The sequence below is a fragment of the Geospiza fortis genome, unplaced genomic scaffold (genome assembly GCF_000277835.1).
Source record: "Geospiza fortis unplaced genomic scaffold, GeoFor_1.0 scaffold112, whole genome shotgun sequence".
Classification (NCBI taxonomy): domain Eukaryota; kingdom Metazoa; phylum Chordata; class Aves; order Passeriformes; family Thraupidae; genus Geospiza; species Geospiza fortis.
Genome location: NW_005054298.1, coordinates 8,320,314 through 8,340,349, shown reverse-complemented (window position 1 = coordinate 8,340,349; position 20,036 = coordinate 8,320,314). Strand labels below are relative to the sequence as shown.

The 20,036-nt window shown below is 41.3% G+C and overlaps 1 protein-coding gene across 1 annotated transcript in view; it reads left to right on the top strand.

Moving 5' to 3' along the window:
• Positions 1-20,036, top strand: part of LOC102031426 (kalirin RhoGEF kinase) — a 178,479-nt gene that overhangs the window by 35,182 nt on the left and 123,261 nt on the right. The window contains 2 exon segments of the mRNA XM_031057685.1: positions 1-71; positions 3,387-3,899. The exon segment at positions 1-71 is cut by the window's left edge and continues 9 nt beyond it. Coding sequence (XP_030913545.1) covers positions 1-71; positions 3,387-3,899 — 584 coding nt within the window.

Here is a 20,036-nt window from a genome sequence, read left to right as displayed (position 1 = left end):
TGATTATAAAACCTGATAATTTTTGGCAGAAGCAGAAAACAAACTTCGGCAGTTCCAAGTTCATCTTTGAGGTGAGAGCCATGTAGGAATGAATTGTAAAGCATCATTTCTGATACGAACTTTTCTTCAGGTAAAAACCCCAAAAAAACCCACAACTCTAAATCCGTCAAAATACTAAAGATACAGTTTTCTAGATGCAAATGTATGAGTTTGTTAGTTTACCTCTACCCAACTTCCACTAGTGGCTTTTGTTTTTTGTAAAAGACATTTGCTAAATTTTCACCTTTTTCATTTAATTTAGATTTGCAGTTCAAGGATAGCATTAACAACTTGTGTGAATGATAAGGTGCCTCAGGCATGTCCTTTGAGAAGTAACCAGTATGTAACTGCATAATTAAGGGGAATTTTACTAACTTTGTTGTTGACGAAGACTAACCAGCTGTCTTCGCTGTCGCACTTCAGTTTTCTGTGAATTTCAGCTTCTTGCCCAAAAAGAAGCTGAAGTTCAGGTGCATGAAGTGCTCATACATCAATTATGCCACACCATGACTTAGTCATTGTGGGTTTTTTAATAATTCACTGAGAAACACTTATATTGTTGGCTGTTTAACCAATCCATTAATTTCAGAGACACGGAGATTTTTCATCTCTGGAACGCAGAAGAGGATTTGGCTATAGCTCTTGATGTTTACTGCAATGGAAGACTGTATTTTAGTATATATTTAAGTTTTGTTGAAGTCAGTGTGGTATAAGTGTGTCCTTATCTTCAGCCTCTTCTTGCAAGGACCCTTGAATTGCTGTGGGGAATTAGATTGGTGTTACTCATTAACACAATTTTTCATTATTATCACATTTTAAGTGCTTGTAAATTTTCACCCCTGTTTCCCAAAATCCAGTCAACTCATAAATTTTGCTTTGATTAAATAATTCTTTACACTCCTTGGTACCTTTGAGGACAGATAAAACAATAGAGTTTGAGTATGTATTTTCAGCACATTTGTTTGGTTTTAAAATTAATAAATACCTTCTGGAGGCTTGACACATATTTTTATTATGTGGAGTTGTTGTAAGGATAGCAAAGAGTAAACTGTGACCAAGTTATGCTTCGTGTTTACAGCTCTGAGTCTGTGTTGTTTAAAAAGCTCCAGATTCATTTGCTGGAATGTATTATGGGTATTTTCATTTTGCGTGGGTTATCAGTGCCTTTGAGCCTTAGTCTGTCTGCAGGGCTATTCACATGGGTGTCCAATGGTTCACAAAGTTTTGGGCTGCGTATTGGACCACCTTCGGACACTCAGAATCACAGAATAGTTTAGATCCTTCAATTCCATTATTCAAACAAAGATTTCGTAAGCTGTGGTCCACCCTGCAATATCCACACCACAGTCAAGGAACTTCTATTGAAAGGATTCTTTTAAGGCCAGATTTCTCTTTTGAGCTAAAGGAAGCATTATGTGTGTGCCAGGGCACTGTGGGACCCTTAGTGGACTCTGATGAGCTGTATTTTGGGGAGTGAGATTCTGGCACAATGTTTCTGTGTCACAGTCCAGAGTGAAGCATGTACATGGATCTTCACCCAGAGAGAGAAAGAAAAGTGCTTGTTTGATGTATGTGGATTCCAAAGTTTTCTGTCACTTTGAGGAATGGACCAGGCAGCTTTTTTAGCATTAATTCAGAGGTGCTTTCAAGACTATTTTCCTTCTCCTGCAGAAGGAGGCTAAACAGTGGACGGCACTTTTAAAATTGATTTCAAAAAGAAGGATGAGCAATGCCTAGGAAACTGTAAGCACTTTCCTGCCTCACTAAAACTGTTTTCATTAGAGTTTGAAGAACTACATAAAAAATCAAACCTGAATAAAGAAAATTTCTGCTGAATTTGAGAAATGAAAAGCCTTTCTACTGTCTCATAATGTCAAATTCTGTGCATGATTAGAGTAATGTTTCCATTAGCCTGACAGACTGCAGGGAGATGCCCAAGTGTTAGCCATGAAGCGAAGTATTTCTCTGACAGGCAGTTAAACTCTAAACTGAATTATCTTCAAGGTCTCAGTGTCCAAGTCAGGAGGTATAAAAATTTTAAAATGCTCAGAAGCGGCATACTTACCTTCTCAATGTTTGTTTGCTCCTCCCACTGTCCTCCCTTTTCCTCAAAGCAAGGAATATTGCAAGAACATTTTAAAATAATCTTTCTCCTGAGCCTAAGTTCAATACAATCTCAATTTTAATACATTGCAGAATGCCTGATGTTTTTGGATGGATACAAATTGGAAGAAAAAGCCTACTGTTAACCTTTAACCAGTGGCTAGCCTACTATTTTGGACATAATTTAGGATTATTGTCAGGATTTTTGTTTTTCTTTGTAGATGACTTCTACGAGAGTGCTGTGATTACTGGGTACCTCCATTTCTGAAGAGCACAAGCTCTAAAGACATTCTTTAGAGGCCTGATCTTTAGGGGATAGATGTGCAGTCACTGATGAAGAGAAAAGCCTTTAAGGGCTGCCAGCTTGGGTGTTAGCATGAGAGCACTGAAAATCTCTAGTTACTTATGAAACCCTATGCTCCTAATTTCAGAAAGAAGTATTTTGTCTAAAACAAGTGGGAAGAGCTATCAGTTGCTGTGTCCTTTCCAGACACTCAGTGCTTTCCAGACACCCAGTGCTTTTCTCTATCACCAGTTACTGAGTCTGAATGAATTAAAACCATTTCTCATTGATTGTGTATGATTCGTGAACAGTACTTTCTATTGGCAATAAATTCAAGTTGTTAATACTTCAATGACATTTCACTTTCACATTGATTTTGGCTTAATTACATTAGAAATTGCTAATATGAAAGAGTGGCAAAAAGCCAACTGGAATAATTTGGAATAAGAAACCCAGCTGTTAAAGCAGTTTTGTTAAGGCAGTTTGCAGTACCTGCTTCAGTTCATATACATGAAACTTTTGTTTCTGTGTAACTGCTAGCTGGAGTGTAACACAAGTAGCAGAGTGCCTGCAATGCCCTCTACCCATTTAGTGAACAACCATGTCCAGATATCCAAAAGCTGCAGTAAGAAGTCTTCAGCATCCAACTGGGCTGATGAAATCTGTGGCAGAAACTTTTTCACGACATGTTTTTGATAGTCAGGCCAGCTGAAAAAGATAGGCATTATTCCAGTAAATATCACATCTTTTAATAAGTAACTAAATAAATAAATATATGCCATTAGAAGCAAAGTTTTCTGTCCAATTAATGTATTAAAATTAAACACAGTCCTTGACATCCTTTACAATGTTCCTTCAATTATGGATTGATGAGGAAAATACTCCATGCTGTTTATGGGTTGTGCTGTTAATTCTGATTGTATGGTCCCTGATTTAAATGCTGTCCTTTTCCCTTCCTTAGACAAGTATGGTGTCTGTGGAAGGTCTGGCAAAGCTTGTGGATCCTTCTCAACTGACAGATGAGTTTGAAGGGTCCTTGGATTACAACCACGATGAATGGATAGAGCTGCGTGTCTCCTTGGAAGAGTTTTTCAACAGTGCCATCCATTTGTTATCGAGGCTGGAGGATCTCCAGGAAATGCTGGCTAGGAAAGAGTTTCCAGTTGACGTTGAGGGCTCAAGAAGGCTGATTGATGAGCACACACAGCTTAAGAAAAAAGTGATTAAAGCTCCTGTGGAAGAACTGGATCGTGAGGGCCAGAGGTTATTACAATGCATAAGATCCAGTGATGGTTTTTCTGGTAGGAACTGCATTCCTGGAAGTGCAGATTTTCAAAGTCTTGTGCCAAAGATCACCAGCCTTTTAGACAAGCTGCATTCTACCCGGCAACACTTGCATCAGATGTGGCATGTCCGCAAGTTGAAACTGGACCAGTGCTTTCAACTCCGGCTTTTTGAGCAAGATGCAGAGAAGGTAGGGAGTAATCTGTTCCTTTTTTCATGCTTTAAACAAGACCCTATTGCAAGGGTAACCATTTTCTCTGTAATTGCTAACATGAGGTGAAATTTCATGTTGCCAGCAGATACACTTCATGTGACTTGTAAACCAAATTCACCCAGCTAACTGTAGCAGGCATAGTAATATCCAAGAGTAATTTTTCTGTGTTGCTTTTGGTGAAAGTTAATCTGCTTTTCTGTCATATAATATTTGGTAGACATTAGCAGAAGAATCTGGCTTTTTTTTTCAAGCTTCTTTTACTAAGCTTATGAATATATTTATCTACTTGTCATAGCACTGAAATAAGAATGTTTTTGTGGTTTGATTCACTATGATTATTGTTTGCACTTCTTGGAGTCTGTGGGAAATTTCAAGTATGGGTTTCAGGAAATTTACTTTAGAAAACTATGTAGCACTAAAGCCTTGGCTTTCTTAATGCAGAAGTGCTTGGCACCTTGTTAGGTGATTTTGTGAGAAGTCTTTGTTGGTACGTTTAAAATTCCAGGCCACAGAGATGGGCTATTCTCAGTGGAAGGTACTGAGCTCAGACTTGTGTCTATCTAGTCTGTATATCCATCAAAAGCACCAATCTCTGAATCTTCTTTACTTAATGTATTATCCAGTTGTTGCACTAATGCGTCTGCCTGGACGGACCCAGGCGGAGTTGCAGAAGAAAAGCAGACTCGTGAGCAGGGGGATCTCATGAGGATGGTTTTTTAAATCAGCTACTAGTTAGTGTTATTTTAAAACATCACTGAGAAGCACATAGCTGAAACAAACTTAATCTTCAGTAGTGCAGAACAAGATACTTGACCTTGGTTTTGAATGCATTTACTAAATATTTCTAAGACTTACTAGGACTAAAAAAGCTCTATCATTGTATAATCAATCCTCCTGTTGGGAAAACCTTGAATTCAGATGAGTCCCTCTAAAATAAGAGGCACTGCAGAACCACTCAGGGATGCATAAGAGCAGAGTTTTAATTCCAAATGCTACAATACTAGCATTCTCCCTGTTCCTTCTGCATCGTATGCTATAAGGAGGACTCTCACTTCTGTCCTTCCCAGCAGTGGCTTACTTTGGTCAGTGCATCACTTTGGATTTTCAATTTCTTTGGGACTATTCAGATGACCACTGCTTATTAATATAATTTTATAATTTATTATTATTATTCAATAATATTAATAGTGAATTATTATTATTATTTAGAAAGTATTTATTATAATTAATAATGTTAAAAGCTGAAGGGCCCTCAGATCAGTTCAAGTTTGAGAAGTCCTTGTTGCCAAGCACTGTTCTGTGTCATTGAAGGAGGTCTCCAGGGAGTTTCCTTTCTACCTCCTGCACAGGCATGAAAGGATGGTGTGATATAAGTCTAGGCAAAGCAACAGTAAAACTCTTTGCATGTACTATTCTGAGATTGATATGTGTAAGGTCTAGGCAAGTCAAGAAATACATGAAACTTTTGAGATGAAGGAAGAAACAGAATGTGATTTCTGCCTTTGTAACACTGGCTGTCTTGAGCAATTCCAGTTTGACAAAACCAGGATTCTGCTCTTCTCTTCTTCATCTGCCTCACATTAGCTAAACACACAATCAGCTTCTCCTTGCTCAGTCTCTGCTTGCCTTTTCTTGACTTCTACATTTTCTTAAAGAATATAAAATATTTTCTTGTTTTACATTCCCAAATCTGTGCTTTTAATCTTCTCAGTTTTTGAGTCCCTAAAATTCTTCCTGGAAGGGTTTCAGACCCTTTAACGTCACATTTCACACATGTAGACTGATGTAAAACATTGATGTGCTTTTCCTCTGGAGCTGCCTTTCTCAGGTCTCTTTGAAGTAGTCTCAGCACCTCAGACTGGAAAGTACTTGTTTCATAAAATGTCCAGAGCTAAATCCAGCCTGAGTGCTGTCTCCACTGTAGAAATAGCCACCAATGTGTCTGTGTATTGAATTTTAGAGTTTCCTGGTACCTTCATTTTCTCAGCTGCATTCTACTCAGATGTGGTAGTAGAGCCCAGATACTCTTCATCTCCTGGAGAGTATACATATCTCTTTTTGTATAACCTGGACATGTAATTTAGTTCTAATCAAATGATAACTCTAATAACCTGTGAAAGCTCAAACTCCAAGATAAAATTCTGAACATAAACAAGGTTTCAGGGTCTTTTAAAATATCTCTCTATATTCATTGGATGATATTTCAAGAAACCTGTTCTAATAAGAAGAAAATGGACAAGGACTTTAATTTTCTGGACATCTCTGATTTCAAAAATTTCAGGTGTCCTCATTGCCTGAAAATTTCTTAAAGATGGGATAGGGGAAAAAAAAAAGGGACACAAGGACTAAAACACACAGTATTTTAAGGAATGTTAATTTTTGAACCCTTTGGTATTATAGTACCCCAGATTTTAAAAGCAAATCAATTCACTTTTCTTCCTCTTAGAGATCCCCTGTGTTAGAACATTTAGAAATGGCAGACACTGCCTGGACACACAAAATATTTAAATTACAAGCATTACAACTTACAGAAGTCTGTATAGTTGTGTGCTGAACAACTCATATTATTGCCAAAGTAAGCAGAGGGGGTGGCAGTCAGAGCCTGGGCTTCTCCCACTCAAATCAGTGAGAGAGAGCAGAGCTTTCTGTAGAGAAACTTTGTCCCCATTCAGGCCTTTGGGGTTTTACTTTCCTGTGCTGGAGCCAAGGGAAAGGAAAAGTGGGGCTATCACACGGGCACAAGCAGTGCCGTGAGATTGAATCTCCAGATGGAGACTGGAAGCTCCTTGAAGCTCAAGTCAGCAGGCAGGTCAGCCATGTGGGGAGCTTTGGCAGAGGGGTGTGAGGAAGTTCACATGCTGTGCAGTGCTGACTGTAATGATCTGCTGATAAATAACACATTTCAGCTGCTGGCGAAGCCCTGACCCTCACTGTTCAACAAATTTATTCCTCTCCAGCTAATGGAGAAATACATATGTACAGATATATATAATTTTGAAACTAGAACTGAGGCTTTACTGTGTTTTACTGGGTAACAGGGAAAATATTTTTAGTCACCAGTAACATTAAAAAATGCATCCCAGTCTAAATTGAATGTTGTTTGAAACAAAAACCCCACAATCAACATAGATCCAAGTATTGGAACTATCTGAGAAATGATAATTGGTTGGTGGAAATCTGGACACGGAGAAGAATTCAGGCAAGAGTCCACGTTTTACACTTGAATAAATACCAAAAAAAGACAAAAAATATACTTACACTCTGTACTTTCCAGCTTTTCTGGAAATCATTTGTAACTGGCACCCAGTTTGACTTTTGTAGGAATTTCCACATCATTTTCTGTTGGTTCCACACCAATTTTACTACCCCAACATGGATGTGAATGAAAACCATCTATCATGATGTAATCAGTGTTGTCCATGTTAAGTATAAACAATACAGTCACCAGCTGGACTGAGTTGAGGGTCTGCACTGTAAGCTGCTCACAGCCAAGCAAGGAGCCGCTCTAACACTGTGGGGGTCAGCCTCAACAGGAGGCAGAGGGGGCTTGGCATGTTCTCTCTGTCCTCACCTCCCCTTCTGCTTCCTGGCTTCCCACACAGTCCACTACACAAAGGAGAACTCCAAAAGAAGGAGGTAGAAAATGCCACAAGTGAATTTCATTGGAAGCTTGCGGTGGGAGAAACATTTTATTTGGATCAGGCCAGCTTTGTAGAAAGTCTAGTGGCAAACCACAGGCCACATCTAGTCTTCAAGGAGCAGTGAAGTAGCAGGCTTACAGTTAAAACCATCAGCCCCGTGTAAACCAAGGCTTCCCTTTGAAAAACACAGCTCTGCCAGTGATTTTCCCTGTGGAGCAAGCAATGGGAAGCTGTGCAGGCTGCTGGGGCTGCCCTGGTGCTGCTGCTCTGCAGGGAGAGGGAGCAGAAAGCGTGGATAACTTGCAGCTTCTACTCCACAGCAGCTGTAGCTCCCACTTCCTAGGTGATGTGACCAGCCTGGAACAACAGAAAGAGTTCACTGAGTGCGAGAGCGATGGGAACATGCTTAACAATGCAAAGTTCATGGACAGGAGACCGGTTTGGAGAGGAGTATAAGCAAACGGTGAAGAGGAATAGGGTGCAGTAACAGTTGCAGCAGTTCTCCTGCATCCTGCTCCCTGTGCTAGTGTGGGCAGTGAGACCACAGCACTGAGCAGACACTGCCTTCCTCCCTTCTCACACCCACCTCTGGCCCCTTCCTCAGGCAGGTCTACTTGAATAAGGGAACTGATGTGTTATTCTACTGAGTGGGTGCTATTAAACTCAGGCCCCACGGAGTGAAATAATGTGACATTTGGTTTCTCAAGTGTCTTGGTTTGGAAAGACAGGAGTCTGCTAAGGAAGGCAGGAGCTTCCCCTGAAATGGAGAATGTAAACCCTCCCCACCCCTCTGAATTGCTATAATTTTAAATTAAGGGGCTCTCAGGCAAAAATGTGGGAGCAGGAAATAACAGTTCTTTAATAAGGAAGAAATAAAAAGAATAAAATAAACAATACAGTCCACTAGAACAGCACTGACAGAGTCAGAACCCAACCTGACATCATGTTGGTCAGGGTGTTGGTGGTAGTCCGGTTGAAAATGTGGCTGCAGTCCTCTGAATATCAGGTGTGGTTCTGTTGGAGCAAGGAGGATCTGTAAAGAAGGATGTATTCTTTCCTCTGGAGATCCAGTGGAGGAAGAGGCAGCTGCTGCTCCTCTGGGGAATCCTGTGGAGAGAAACGGTGCTGGAATTTCAGAATCTCAGACTATATCTGGGTAGCAATGCTTGGCTCCTCCCTCTGGGCGGAGCATCTCACAATGGGATGTTACAGTTCTTATCAGTCATGCACCGATATTCAATAGTCTGTTATCAGCAGAGGTCCCCTCCCGAGGGAGGTGTGAATGTGGTCACTCAAAGAGAGAGATAAGGCAAACTGCTCACTTGACAAGGTAATCTGCCATACAGATGGTAATGGAAAACATCTTGCATGCAATCTTCAACATCAAGGAAGAAAGTCACAGATATGTCAGCTGTACTCAACTCCTGTCCAGTGTACAGTTGCAATTCCTAGAGAAAGTATTGGGAAGGCTCCTATTAATTGTCAGCAGAAGTGTGCACATTGTACCCATTAATTAAAGGGCTACCATTCTGAAGTACCAGATGACATTTAGGAGTTCCTAATTTAGAACATCATTTAACACCAGTCAGAGTTAGTCTAGAAAAATACAGAGAAGCTCTAGCTCAACAGCAAAGTTAGTGGGAGAGAGGAATATCCAAGAATATATAATCCAATATTTGAACCATGCTCATACTGGTTTTGGAGTGTTACACCTCAGAAAGAAGGAATGTTCTGCAAGCTACTCTTTGTCTAAAAAGATGCAAAATGGCTTTGGTGGATAATAGAATGCAAAATGTGGAAATGCATTATGTGATTTAGGTGGGAAAAGATGAGAGAGAGGAAACTATCAGTACATTTGTGATTATATGACATCCACTTCAACTGTTTTGTACATTACTTCCCCACATTGCATTTGAAAATTCTGATGTTGTATGTTCTGTAATAAAATGCATTACAAAACTGATGATATGTTCCTTCTTGCTAATAGGAGGCAGTTTATTTTATTACAGTCCATTAAGTAGAGCAATTGTAGCTGCCCTTGTAGTCAAGGGAAGCATTTCCTAGAAATGGGTCCTAGCTTACTTTCTGAAAAAGCAGTGTAAGGAAGATTAAAAACCAACTTTGCTTCCTTTTACATGCCACATCACCTCTAAGTTTTCTTCTTTTAGCAGTGTCAAAAGAACGTTGAAGTGATGCATAAAACAAATGTATAGAGTTTTTCTTTTTGCAACATGTCATATTAACCCTTAAGGACTTGCATAATTCCACCAGGCACAGCACCTGGGACAGGCTTCTCTGACTGAGGTAAAATCCACTTAGTGAAGGACCATTTCCTCTCTCTTATATCACTGCTGGAAGCACTTGGTTTCTTTGATCTGTGCTATGTGCCATATATACAATCACCTCAAAGATTTCATGTGAATTATTGGCTTACAATTACTGTGAGAGGGATGTGTCCTAGGGAGTGAGAATGGGAAGCCAATGAGGAGAGTTGTGAGAAGGTGGCAGAGGAACCTTTCATATGTGAAATGAATAAAAAATGAAGGAGTTCTGGGGAGGTGGTTAATTAGGACTGGGGAGGAGGCAGGAAGCACATAAAGGGGGGTCAGAACCACAGTCAAGATTAATAATGAGAGCACATCTGAAGTACATTTGCCCTATGTGCTGTTTGACTATGAAAGGATTTGTTACTGAATGAATAGTATTTAGCAGTTAACAGTAATAATCATACAGGCATAATAATAATGGATTAGACATGGATTTTTGTATAGGATTTAGATTTCATTTAAGTTACGTGAACACTGAATTGGTGTGCAGAACTCAGCATGCTCTGGATTTCCCATCTAAGTACTTAGACCATGAATATCAGAACAGCACAGTGAATGAACATTACAATAAGGAGCTTTCCTGGAGATTCTGAGCACGGGGGATGTTGTTAGACCTGAGGTAAGCTCCGTAAGACTTCTGCCATGAAAGGATTCAATAAGCTTAGTGTCTTCTGCAGAGGTATTTGAATGAGGGTCTAAGTGAGACTCATTTAAGCATGTTTCTGTCATCCTTAGCCTAGTTCAAATGTCTTTGCAGAGACAGGATAGGGCCTTGGGGTACAGATACTGCCTGGGAATACTGTCTGTCATGTTTTTGAACATCTATATGTTTGCAGAGAGCTTTATAAGAAGAGTGACCAAGAATTTACTGCTAAGCAAAAATGAAATCTCTTACCCATAATTCCAGAAAAAGAGTTCTCAGAGAACCAAGTTGTTGGTAGTACCTATCCTTCTCAGCCCAAAGCAACTGCTTCTGCCTTCAGGTGAAACAACTCAGATTCAGATTAGTTTTAGCTGTAATCCTGATCTAGTAGCATTTTGATGCTCCAGGTCTCCCTGAGTCTCCCTGTCTGCTAAAAAGACAGAGGCCTGGCTTTGTAAAGCAGAAAGAGTTTCAGCTGCTATTGAAATCTGTGAGGGACTCAAGGTCTCTATCAGAGCTCCCAGTGATAGCACTGGGTGAGCTGGAGCAGTGTGGCATTCCCTGGTCCCAGCTGCTGGCTCTGGCTCCAGCCCTGCTGGTGGCAGGGTCAGCCATGGCCACCCACTTATGGTAAGGAGACCACGTCTCCATCTGTCCATGCTGGTGTCCCATCCCAGGATTCCAGTTATGTTAGTTCACATCTGCAGCATTTGCCAGGGCTTGCAATAGTCCTGATATATAAATAACAAGTTATGAAACCAATTCCTGACACAAATGGTTCTTATATTTATTATATAATAAACATATAGATCTCTGCATTTATGGATCTGGAATAGACATTGCTCAAGAGTCTTTGAATTTAGTCAAAGTAGTTTAAGTTGCCTTGACATCTTTGTCTTTTTTCATGCCATGAACTCTTGAACAGAGCACGTAGTGTCTGTTCTCTCCTGAAACCTTGTTTCCAAATCTGGCATCTTCTCTCCCATGCTGCCAATGACAAATGCTTTATTTTATAATCTGAAGTTTCCCTTAGCATATGGTGCCTTTTTTTGCTGTTCATAAAATCAGGCTTGGGATGGCAGTGTTGGGAAGAAAAGTCAGCTATCAGCTGAAATAATCTGCCACGTGAATAGAAGCTCATGCATGACTTCTAGCACAGTGAGGTCCTGAATCTGACCAGGTTATTGGTTGTTTCCAACAAAAAAATCATTGAGAGAAGTAGTTGAGAATGGCCCTTGGAGATGTAAGGGTATGAAAACTTTCCTATGGAACACATACACATACCGGCAGTTTTACGACAGTCGCGCTTTATGGCACCTTTTACGACAGTCGCGCTTTACGGCCGATTTTACGACAGTCGAGCTTTACGGCACCTTTTACGACAGTCGCGCTTTACGGCCGATTTTACGACAGTCACGCTTCATGACGCTGCTTTTCTCTTTGTAAGCTGATTCTCGTTTGTTGCCCTCTTATCCATAAGCTGCTAAGGCGGGCAAGCAGAGATGGGGTAATTTCTGCTCTTCTAAGCTCCAATACCTAACTAAATTACACCTGGATCTACCACTGACATTAAAGATGCTGTACTTGAGGGAGGATTCAGGCCAGGATGAGTATTTGGGTTGCTTTGGCACATACTGGGAATATTCTGCTTCACTTAAGCTGTTTTGAGCAGTAGCTCTTCTGATAGCATCAATCAAGGACAGACAAAAGACCAACACGGGAAGTGCATATCAAAGGGGGAAGCTGTACATCTATTCTTAAAAATCTGTGTATTTCCCCAGATGAACCTTTGCCAGCTCTAATCACTTGCATTTAATTACTTCACACTTCCTAGAACAAAGGAGGCTCTAATAAACAGGTGAGACTTGAAAGCACGTATCAATAACTCTATTGTAGCAGGTTTTAATTAACTTTCAGTGTTTATTCAAATGTGTTCTTTATCATGTTTTTTTTCTGTAGCATTTTAAAATAATTGAATTTTTGCTACTGACTACTGCTTCTGCTTTGTCTTGAAGCACCTCAGTACTTGTCGTCATAGGTGAGCCACTATGAGGTGTTCTAATGCAGCTGGATAAACACTACAATGTTCTGAATGTATCTTTACTGATATTTTTTGAAACCTCAGTGGTGGCATAACAGGTTCATGAATTTCCTGTATTACTTGGGCTTACCTGGTCTCAGATTTTTTTTTTTTTAAACAAACCAAATAAAAGAACAGAAAGCAGAAAAAGCAGAAGCAGAAAAAACATTATAACAAGGGGTGGTTGTGCACAGAGTGTGTGTTGACAGCTCGTTGTGGTACTGTGAGCGTAGATGTCATGTGCTAAAGAGATTTCATAGTGGAATCTGCACATTCTCTTTTGGAAGGCTCTGAGAGTGGCAGCTAAACTGTGTCAAATCTGCCATTTCCATCACCTGGTCAAGGGCACCAAAGAATCCTTGGGGAACTGTGGGGGCAAATCTTCAGCATCTATAACAATAAATTACTTGCAAACCCCTTCATCTTTAAGAGAAGGATGAATCCTGCCCAGCCTGCATCTCTCAGTTCAGCACCTGCATGCTGGCACTTGCTGTCTTTGCAGGCTGCAGGTCTGAATGAAAGATGCTGACATCTGCTCTCTTTAATCGGAAGTCACTTTCTGACAGGTTGTTAATGCCATCCCCAATTTGTTGCTCCCAATGTAAAGTGAAGAGTTGTCGGAGCGGGAAGTAATCCTGGTGGGCTCTGTGGGAAATGTTCATTACTTTGACCACTGCTGGTCACACTTAATAAGATCCTGTAGGGGAAAAAAAAATAAAAACTAGATTTTTGCAAGATCAGGAGATCATTATAGATGTTTTTAACTCTTCTCAAAGCACAAACAGAGCTTGTTTCTGCTAACTGGACTGCAAAAGAAAAAAGTCTTCATTATTAGTGATGCTCCAGAGGAGCTTACAGCTTCTCCACCATGTTAAGCCTGCTACTTTCCTATTTATCAGTCAAGACCAGGGGGGTCTTCCCTTGTGTGCCAATAGCATTGTGAATGTTTGCTTTTCTGCCTTTCCATCCATCAGTAGAAAGCTTGGGGACAAAGTTAATAACTACAGGACAAATTCACAAGTACACACCAAATGCTTTGTGCTGCTCCTACAACTGAAAGCAGCTACAAGCCCCATTTTGCCATCTGGTTTGAGGAAGTGTGGGATTGCCTTGCCTGCTGAGCAGAGCAATACAGGGATCAGGGTAAATATATATATATCAGAAATTGTCTTCCTTGTGGCTGTGATTCTAGTGGTGAATGTCACCTTCCATTGCTGTAACCATCACTTCTTTCTCTGTGACAAAGGAGCAGGATGCTTTTGTAGCCTCCTGTTGACATTTCTGTTTCTCCTGCAACAAGTCTGCTGCTGGTTCAACAGCTCTGGGAGTACAAACTTCCTTCCTTAACACTTTCATGACCCGAGTCCAGGCTCCAGAAGCAAAGAACACAAGAATCTTCTCAAGGCATTTGTACTAATTTTTCAGATGTGGACAGCTGTCCATCAGGAAGGGCAATCATCTGCCGGACACTGATTTCTGTTGAGCTGGATTGGCACTGGAACAGCAAAATTAAGTGCAAAAGATGCATAGTTCAAAGCTAAAAATTGAATTGGGAATTAAAAACCACAGGGGTTAACTGCCTTGCCTCCTGTTGCACAGGAAGCCTGTTCTGCAGTGGGAGTCCCGATCTGATGTGTAAAATAAACATCTCGGTGCTTTCCTTCTTTCTCTATTAATTCATTCTGCCCTGTGCTGCCAGATCCAGTGGAGTTTTGTTCTTTTATTGGCAGATAAACATGTTGCCTGTGCAGCACTTGGAATTGAACCTGATCTTTTCTATGGGAATGTAAAATCACAACAATGCCTCACTCTGCCGCTGCAGCTCGGGGTGAGGAAAATTTGCGCGTTTCCTTCATGCTGAGTGTGCCCTGTGGCACAGTTACTGTTGGGATCTTTAGCTTGTCAGAGTGACCCTGAGAAAAGTTAGAAAGTCTCTTTTCCCAGCCCAGCGCTCGAAGAAGGAGTCAGAGCTCTTCATTTCTTAGTCTCAAGGTTGTTTATTGTATCTTATCTATAAAATTCTTTCTCCTGTCCTGCCGAGGTCTGTTCAGCAACTCTAAACCAATCTGTAAGTGCCAGCATCACAGCAGGAGGCCAATAAGAAGAAGGAGAAAGGCTGGACACGCCCAGATTTCTCCATCTTGCCTCCTGGACCCCCATTCCAGAAACCCCAAAATCTACTTTTTCACCCTGTGTTAAATTCACTATTATTCTACTTAAACTGTTGTGGCTTGCTGATTTTCATATAAGGTTGGTAATTTGCTCCATGGGTCATAATCAAAACCACAGGCATTTTGGGCTCTGTGCCAGGGCTTCTGAGCCCCCTGGCAGGGGTCTTGGCCGTCCTGGACAGCCAGAGGGATGTTCTGGGTTCCCACAAGTTACAGCATCTGGGGCGGCTCTGTCCCACTGACACTGGGGCATCCAGCACAACTTGTGGCCTCTCAGTGCAAGGGGCACTGCCCAGCCATGGCTCTGTTCCTGCTCTGTCTCCAGGCTCCGGCAGCAGCCGCCTCGCTGCCCGTGAGGAAGCGGCTCCGCAGCCGTTGTGGCTGGAACTGGAACATGGTGTGCTCTGCTATTTGTAGTTTCCTGCTGCCGACACTGGATACGCAGTTACTACTCCTCCTGCTTCCTCCTCGAACATTAGAATGGGTCCAAAAATAATTGAAGGCAGTATGTTCTGATGGAATATTTTTGCATTTGCAGAAATTTCCTCCTTCTTTCACTTGCCAATTTTGATAGGGAGCATTTTGAGACTGTTTCAGTCTTGGCACCACTGGGAGGCACAGGAATGCTCTGCCCTGATCAGTATGGCACAAAAATCAGTTTGGGCACCTGAATACAGACTTAAAACTCATTTTTAAGGATGATTGTAGCATGTTTTAAACACAAAGTTCTTTATCTTTAACTAATGAAGATGAGAAGACCTAAATGCTCTAGAGGGTAACAAAGCCCACACATCTAGGCAAAGATGAGAAAGCTGGGTTATTTAAAACTTATTGCTTTGATCCTCAAAAAGGTCAGGTGGCAAGAGACTAGCTGTCAGGAAATAATGTAATTAAGCTGTACATGAGGTTCACAGACTTACTGTGCAGCATCTTTCAGATGTAGTGATGTGATTGTTTCTAAATTAATGTCTTCCTGGCCTGGCTAAAATGTTTTCAGTGGCCCACACTTGGCAGAGCTTGGGGTTGGAAAAGTGTCTTAAATTACCCTTCATATCTATTTATAGAGAGCAGATAAAGGTGGGTGTACAGCTGAGAGGTTGTCTTCTCTGGAGCTGGTGAGGTTTGAAGAGGAAAAACCAGGAGCATGGTCTGTGAATAGCTTCCAGAAGTATCAGTGTAATTTTAGACCAGGTGGCACTGACTTTTCTTCGTACAAATCATGCACATTACGGAGAATGTAATTCAGAGATATTTTCTTGAACCCTCATGTCTTGCAAGACCCCTCTGTATTATTTGGCACCGGAGTTCTGGATGCCTTGTGTCCTGCACAGGTGCTGAAGTGGTGTCACAGACAAAACAGTCTTGAATTGAGGAATTTTGCTCAGTTTAAAGCTTATGAACACAAACTTCTGATCTTGATTTGGGTGTTGAAAGGAAAAAGCAGGACACACTGCCATAAACACCTACTTTTAACCAGCTTAAATTTCCCTTATTTGTGTCTTGGTTTATACCCAGTCCATCAAAATCTTTTTTGGTGGGCTGATGGGCAGTGAGACATGTCAGGGATAATATTCACATAAGTTTATTTTTGCTGCTATTACAGCTATTCTCTGATCCTTAATTTTTTCTGCAGTTGTTCCTTAGAGTTCCTGCTCGTACGTGGGCCTCTCGTCCCTGAGGTGTGACCCCACAGTGTGTCTCCAGCAGAGTGCCCCTCAGCACCCCACAGTGTCCCTCAGCAACCCTCATTTTCTTTCCCTGACACTTTGTGTCCAGGTGTTCCCTGTCTGATGGATGTTCTGGCAGCATGGTCAGGCACTGGCGTGTGGTGATTCTCCCTGATGGGGCCTCCCCTGGTGCCAAAGCTGGTAGGAAGTGGGACGTGGCAGCTCAGAACCCCCTGAAGGCCACCCTGTGAGATGCAGGGGCACTGCTGAGGGGGCAGTCAGGTGTTTAAAGCTGTGGTTACACCCAGCTGCACCTCTGGACCTCAGACACACGTGGGTTTGGTAGGGGAAATGCCACAATTCTGGAACAAACCAGCAAACATCTGTCTGGCTGGTTTGTTCTTAGTGGCAGCTATTTGGAGTCACAGGAATGTTGCACATTCAGCCAGGAATAGAACTAGGGTCTATAACAAAGTCACCAAACTCCTACAACATTTTCAACTGAATGAAAATTTCTTCTGAAAACTGAAAGGAAGATCCCCATCTGGGGAGGAAATTTTCATAATTTACACTGTGTTTTCCATTAATATAGCTGTTTTCTGTTTATATCTTTTAGTATTACATTTCATATCCAACCAATGAATTAATTTCCACCTAGGCAGCAAGCAGTTCTCTGTAGATGATCTGTGCTCAGAAAAGGCCATTTCCATTTTAAGGAACAGAGAATCCTTTCCAGGAATTCCTTAGTGTTTGATGTTACCAAGTGTGGTGGAAAGGTTCAATATCTAAAAAGCAAGCAAACAATGCAGATGTATAAAAGACACCCAGATGTCATTGGTTGCATTTAAATGTTCAGGATCTGTAATTTTCTCCCACCTTCAACAATAAAACTCCTACTTCCCTATTCAACATTGTAGGAATCAGATGCCTTACTTTGTACATGGCTGTGGCTTGATATGTGTCAGGAAAAAATACACAGATCTCTTACTCTGGCATTTAGTGGGAACATTCAGTGTGAGTATGTTGGAAGTGGTGCTCTGCTATAAATACAAAGCCATTTGTCACGTCACACATCTCGCTAATTTTCTAGTGGGTTGACAGTTGGGCCCATTGTCTGGAATAATTTAATGTGCTGTAGCCTTACTTACTGTACTCTATGAATCATATACACAGATATTCATAATGGAAAAACTGTGTTCATGCAGCATTGAGGTTTACACAAATACAGCTGTGGGTCTGAATCTTCAGCTGGTGTAAATTGGCCTCGTTGGAACAACACCAATTTATCCTGGCCGTGGACTGCACAGAACATGTGTGAAAGGGAAAGATCTGGCAGAAGGATTGGCTTGTCCGTCACCATCTGTAAACACGAGACAAACACAAAAAACAAACACAATGTTGCATTTAGGCCCTGGCTTAGCAGAGCATTTAGATGTATGCAGAGTTCTATTTTAAAGCTACAAGTGCTTTGATTAAATTAAGGCTGTATTTATAAAGTGGCAACAGGAATTACAGCAGATTGGAGGTTTTTTTATTGCAGCAATTTTCATAAAATTTGTTGATTAATGAAAAAAAATTAGATGAGCTGTGAAGGTTTTCTTTAAGTCCAAAATTTATTCTGGAGCCAGTACCCTCCTACCTGAGCACAGCCATTTTCCTGGTGACTGTGGAGGCATTCAGCCCACTGTAAGGGCCCTGTGGGCACTGCTGGACAATAATGACCAATCTCACTGCCAGCTTTGCCACAGCCCTGCTCTGCCTGGCCAGAGGCCCTGCTGAGCCAGACACTGATCCAGCAACTCATTTTGTGGCATAACCTGGGACCTCCCTCATTGCTGTGGACCTGGGGCTGCATCTGAGCCTGGTTACCCTCACTGGGCCTGATCCTGGCCTGCTGGTTGACTTCATAGCTTAAGCTTGCATTTGCCTTGTCACCAGAATTTGTGCAATGTCCTCTTGCTTAAGTCTTGTTGCTGTCAGTTGTAAACCTCAGGGGCTGTGGGACAGGCTCTGGTTAATGAGCCCCCTGCTCTACCTGCTGAGTCTTTATTTCTGGCTCCTGATCCCTTTGGGACCAGCTTGCCTAGACAGCCAGTATCAGTCCTCTGTTCTGCTGAATTTAGCTCAGAGGCTTGACTGGAGGGATTTTTTTGTATTCCAGGTAGAAATCCTGATTCTTTAGACTGTTGGCATTTCCCATGTGCTCCTTCACAGAGATGTTGCACTTCTGTTGGCCTTTCCCAGACATTTTGGTGACCTAGACATATGGCTGGTTCCAATTAAATTGCAGTTTTGATTCTAGTCTGGAGACATTGGGGGAGTTTCTTGATTGCCTCTTATAAAGTTAGCTCACATGCAAATTTTTCCTGGATCATGCCCTTGCATGTCAGTAGACTATATGCGTACCACAAATCTGTTGCTCAGTATTCTTTTTGTTCAAATGCTGGCTAAATTCAATTGCAAAAGATGTAAGAAATATGCCTTGATTTTTGTTTAATTGAGTTGTTGAGAAGACTTGAACTCCCTTAATGAGATAGGAATAGACCTTGTAGCTGGAAACTTTGTAAACCTCAAGAGAGGGACTCTGGCAGTTACTGTTGTGTATGTGTTATTGTTTATATTGTGGAAATATATAAAAATGAACTTGCTTAGCTGTACATGCTCTGAGAGTGGAACTTTCCACTTTCTGTTGTAGATTATTCAGTTTAACACTGGCTGGACTGTTTTGAAAATACAAAATGCATATGGACTCTTAAATGGACATCTCTTTAATAAGCAATGTATGCTTACCTCTAGCATTTCGCAACCTGTGAATCATGGATATTAAGTTCCTTAGTGGTTGGTAAAGGTATTTGATAAAACAGATTTATTCTTTGAAGACCTTAAGTGGCTACAGTGCTTGTGTTGAAAAAAATTATGGGGTCCACAGATTGGAAGAGATTGGAAAGCACTAATCTAAAAGGGATTTCATCTGGCATATAATTACTGATCTACCCTCTCCACAACTACAGGCAGGACATTCTTTTAGATTAACATTTTTTGTCCCTTTGTTAGCAGCATATGGAGGCATATTGAGAGAATGCATTTATGACTACCTGGATTTCAAAACCCTGCCTTGAATTTTCCCTAAGTGCTCTTGAACTTGCTTTTATTCAGAACGTCATCTGAGTTGTGCTTGTCAGAGCAAATCACATAAACACTACTGGTCTTTGTCAGTATTTGTGCAGGGAACTACCAAGAGAAAAGATAGTGAGGCAAAGCAGAAGGTACTGACGTTGATCCAGCAGCTGTTGCTCTCCCATTTTTGTATCTCCTTTTCTAGAACTGATGCCAGAAGCACTGCACAAGTTATCCTCAATGATGTCAGCTGGAGTATTTCCAAAAAAGAAATAAAATCAACGTTTCACAAAGTCCTTAGGGTTAGTCCTTAGAATCTCAGTTGGGATTGAAAGATATCCATGAGCTAAAACAAGTGCAGAGAAAGACTGTGTATCTTAAGAAGCTTCAAAAGAGCTGGGCTGTAGTAAAACAAACAGCACAAGAGACAATAACCCCACCTGGTCCACACTGGAAAAGGTTTAACA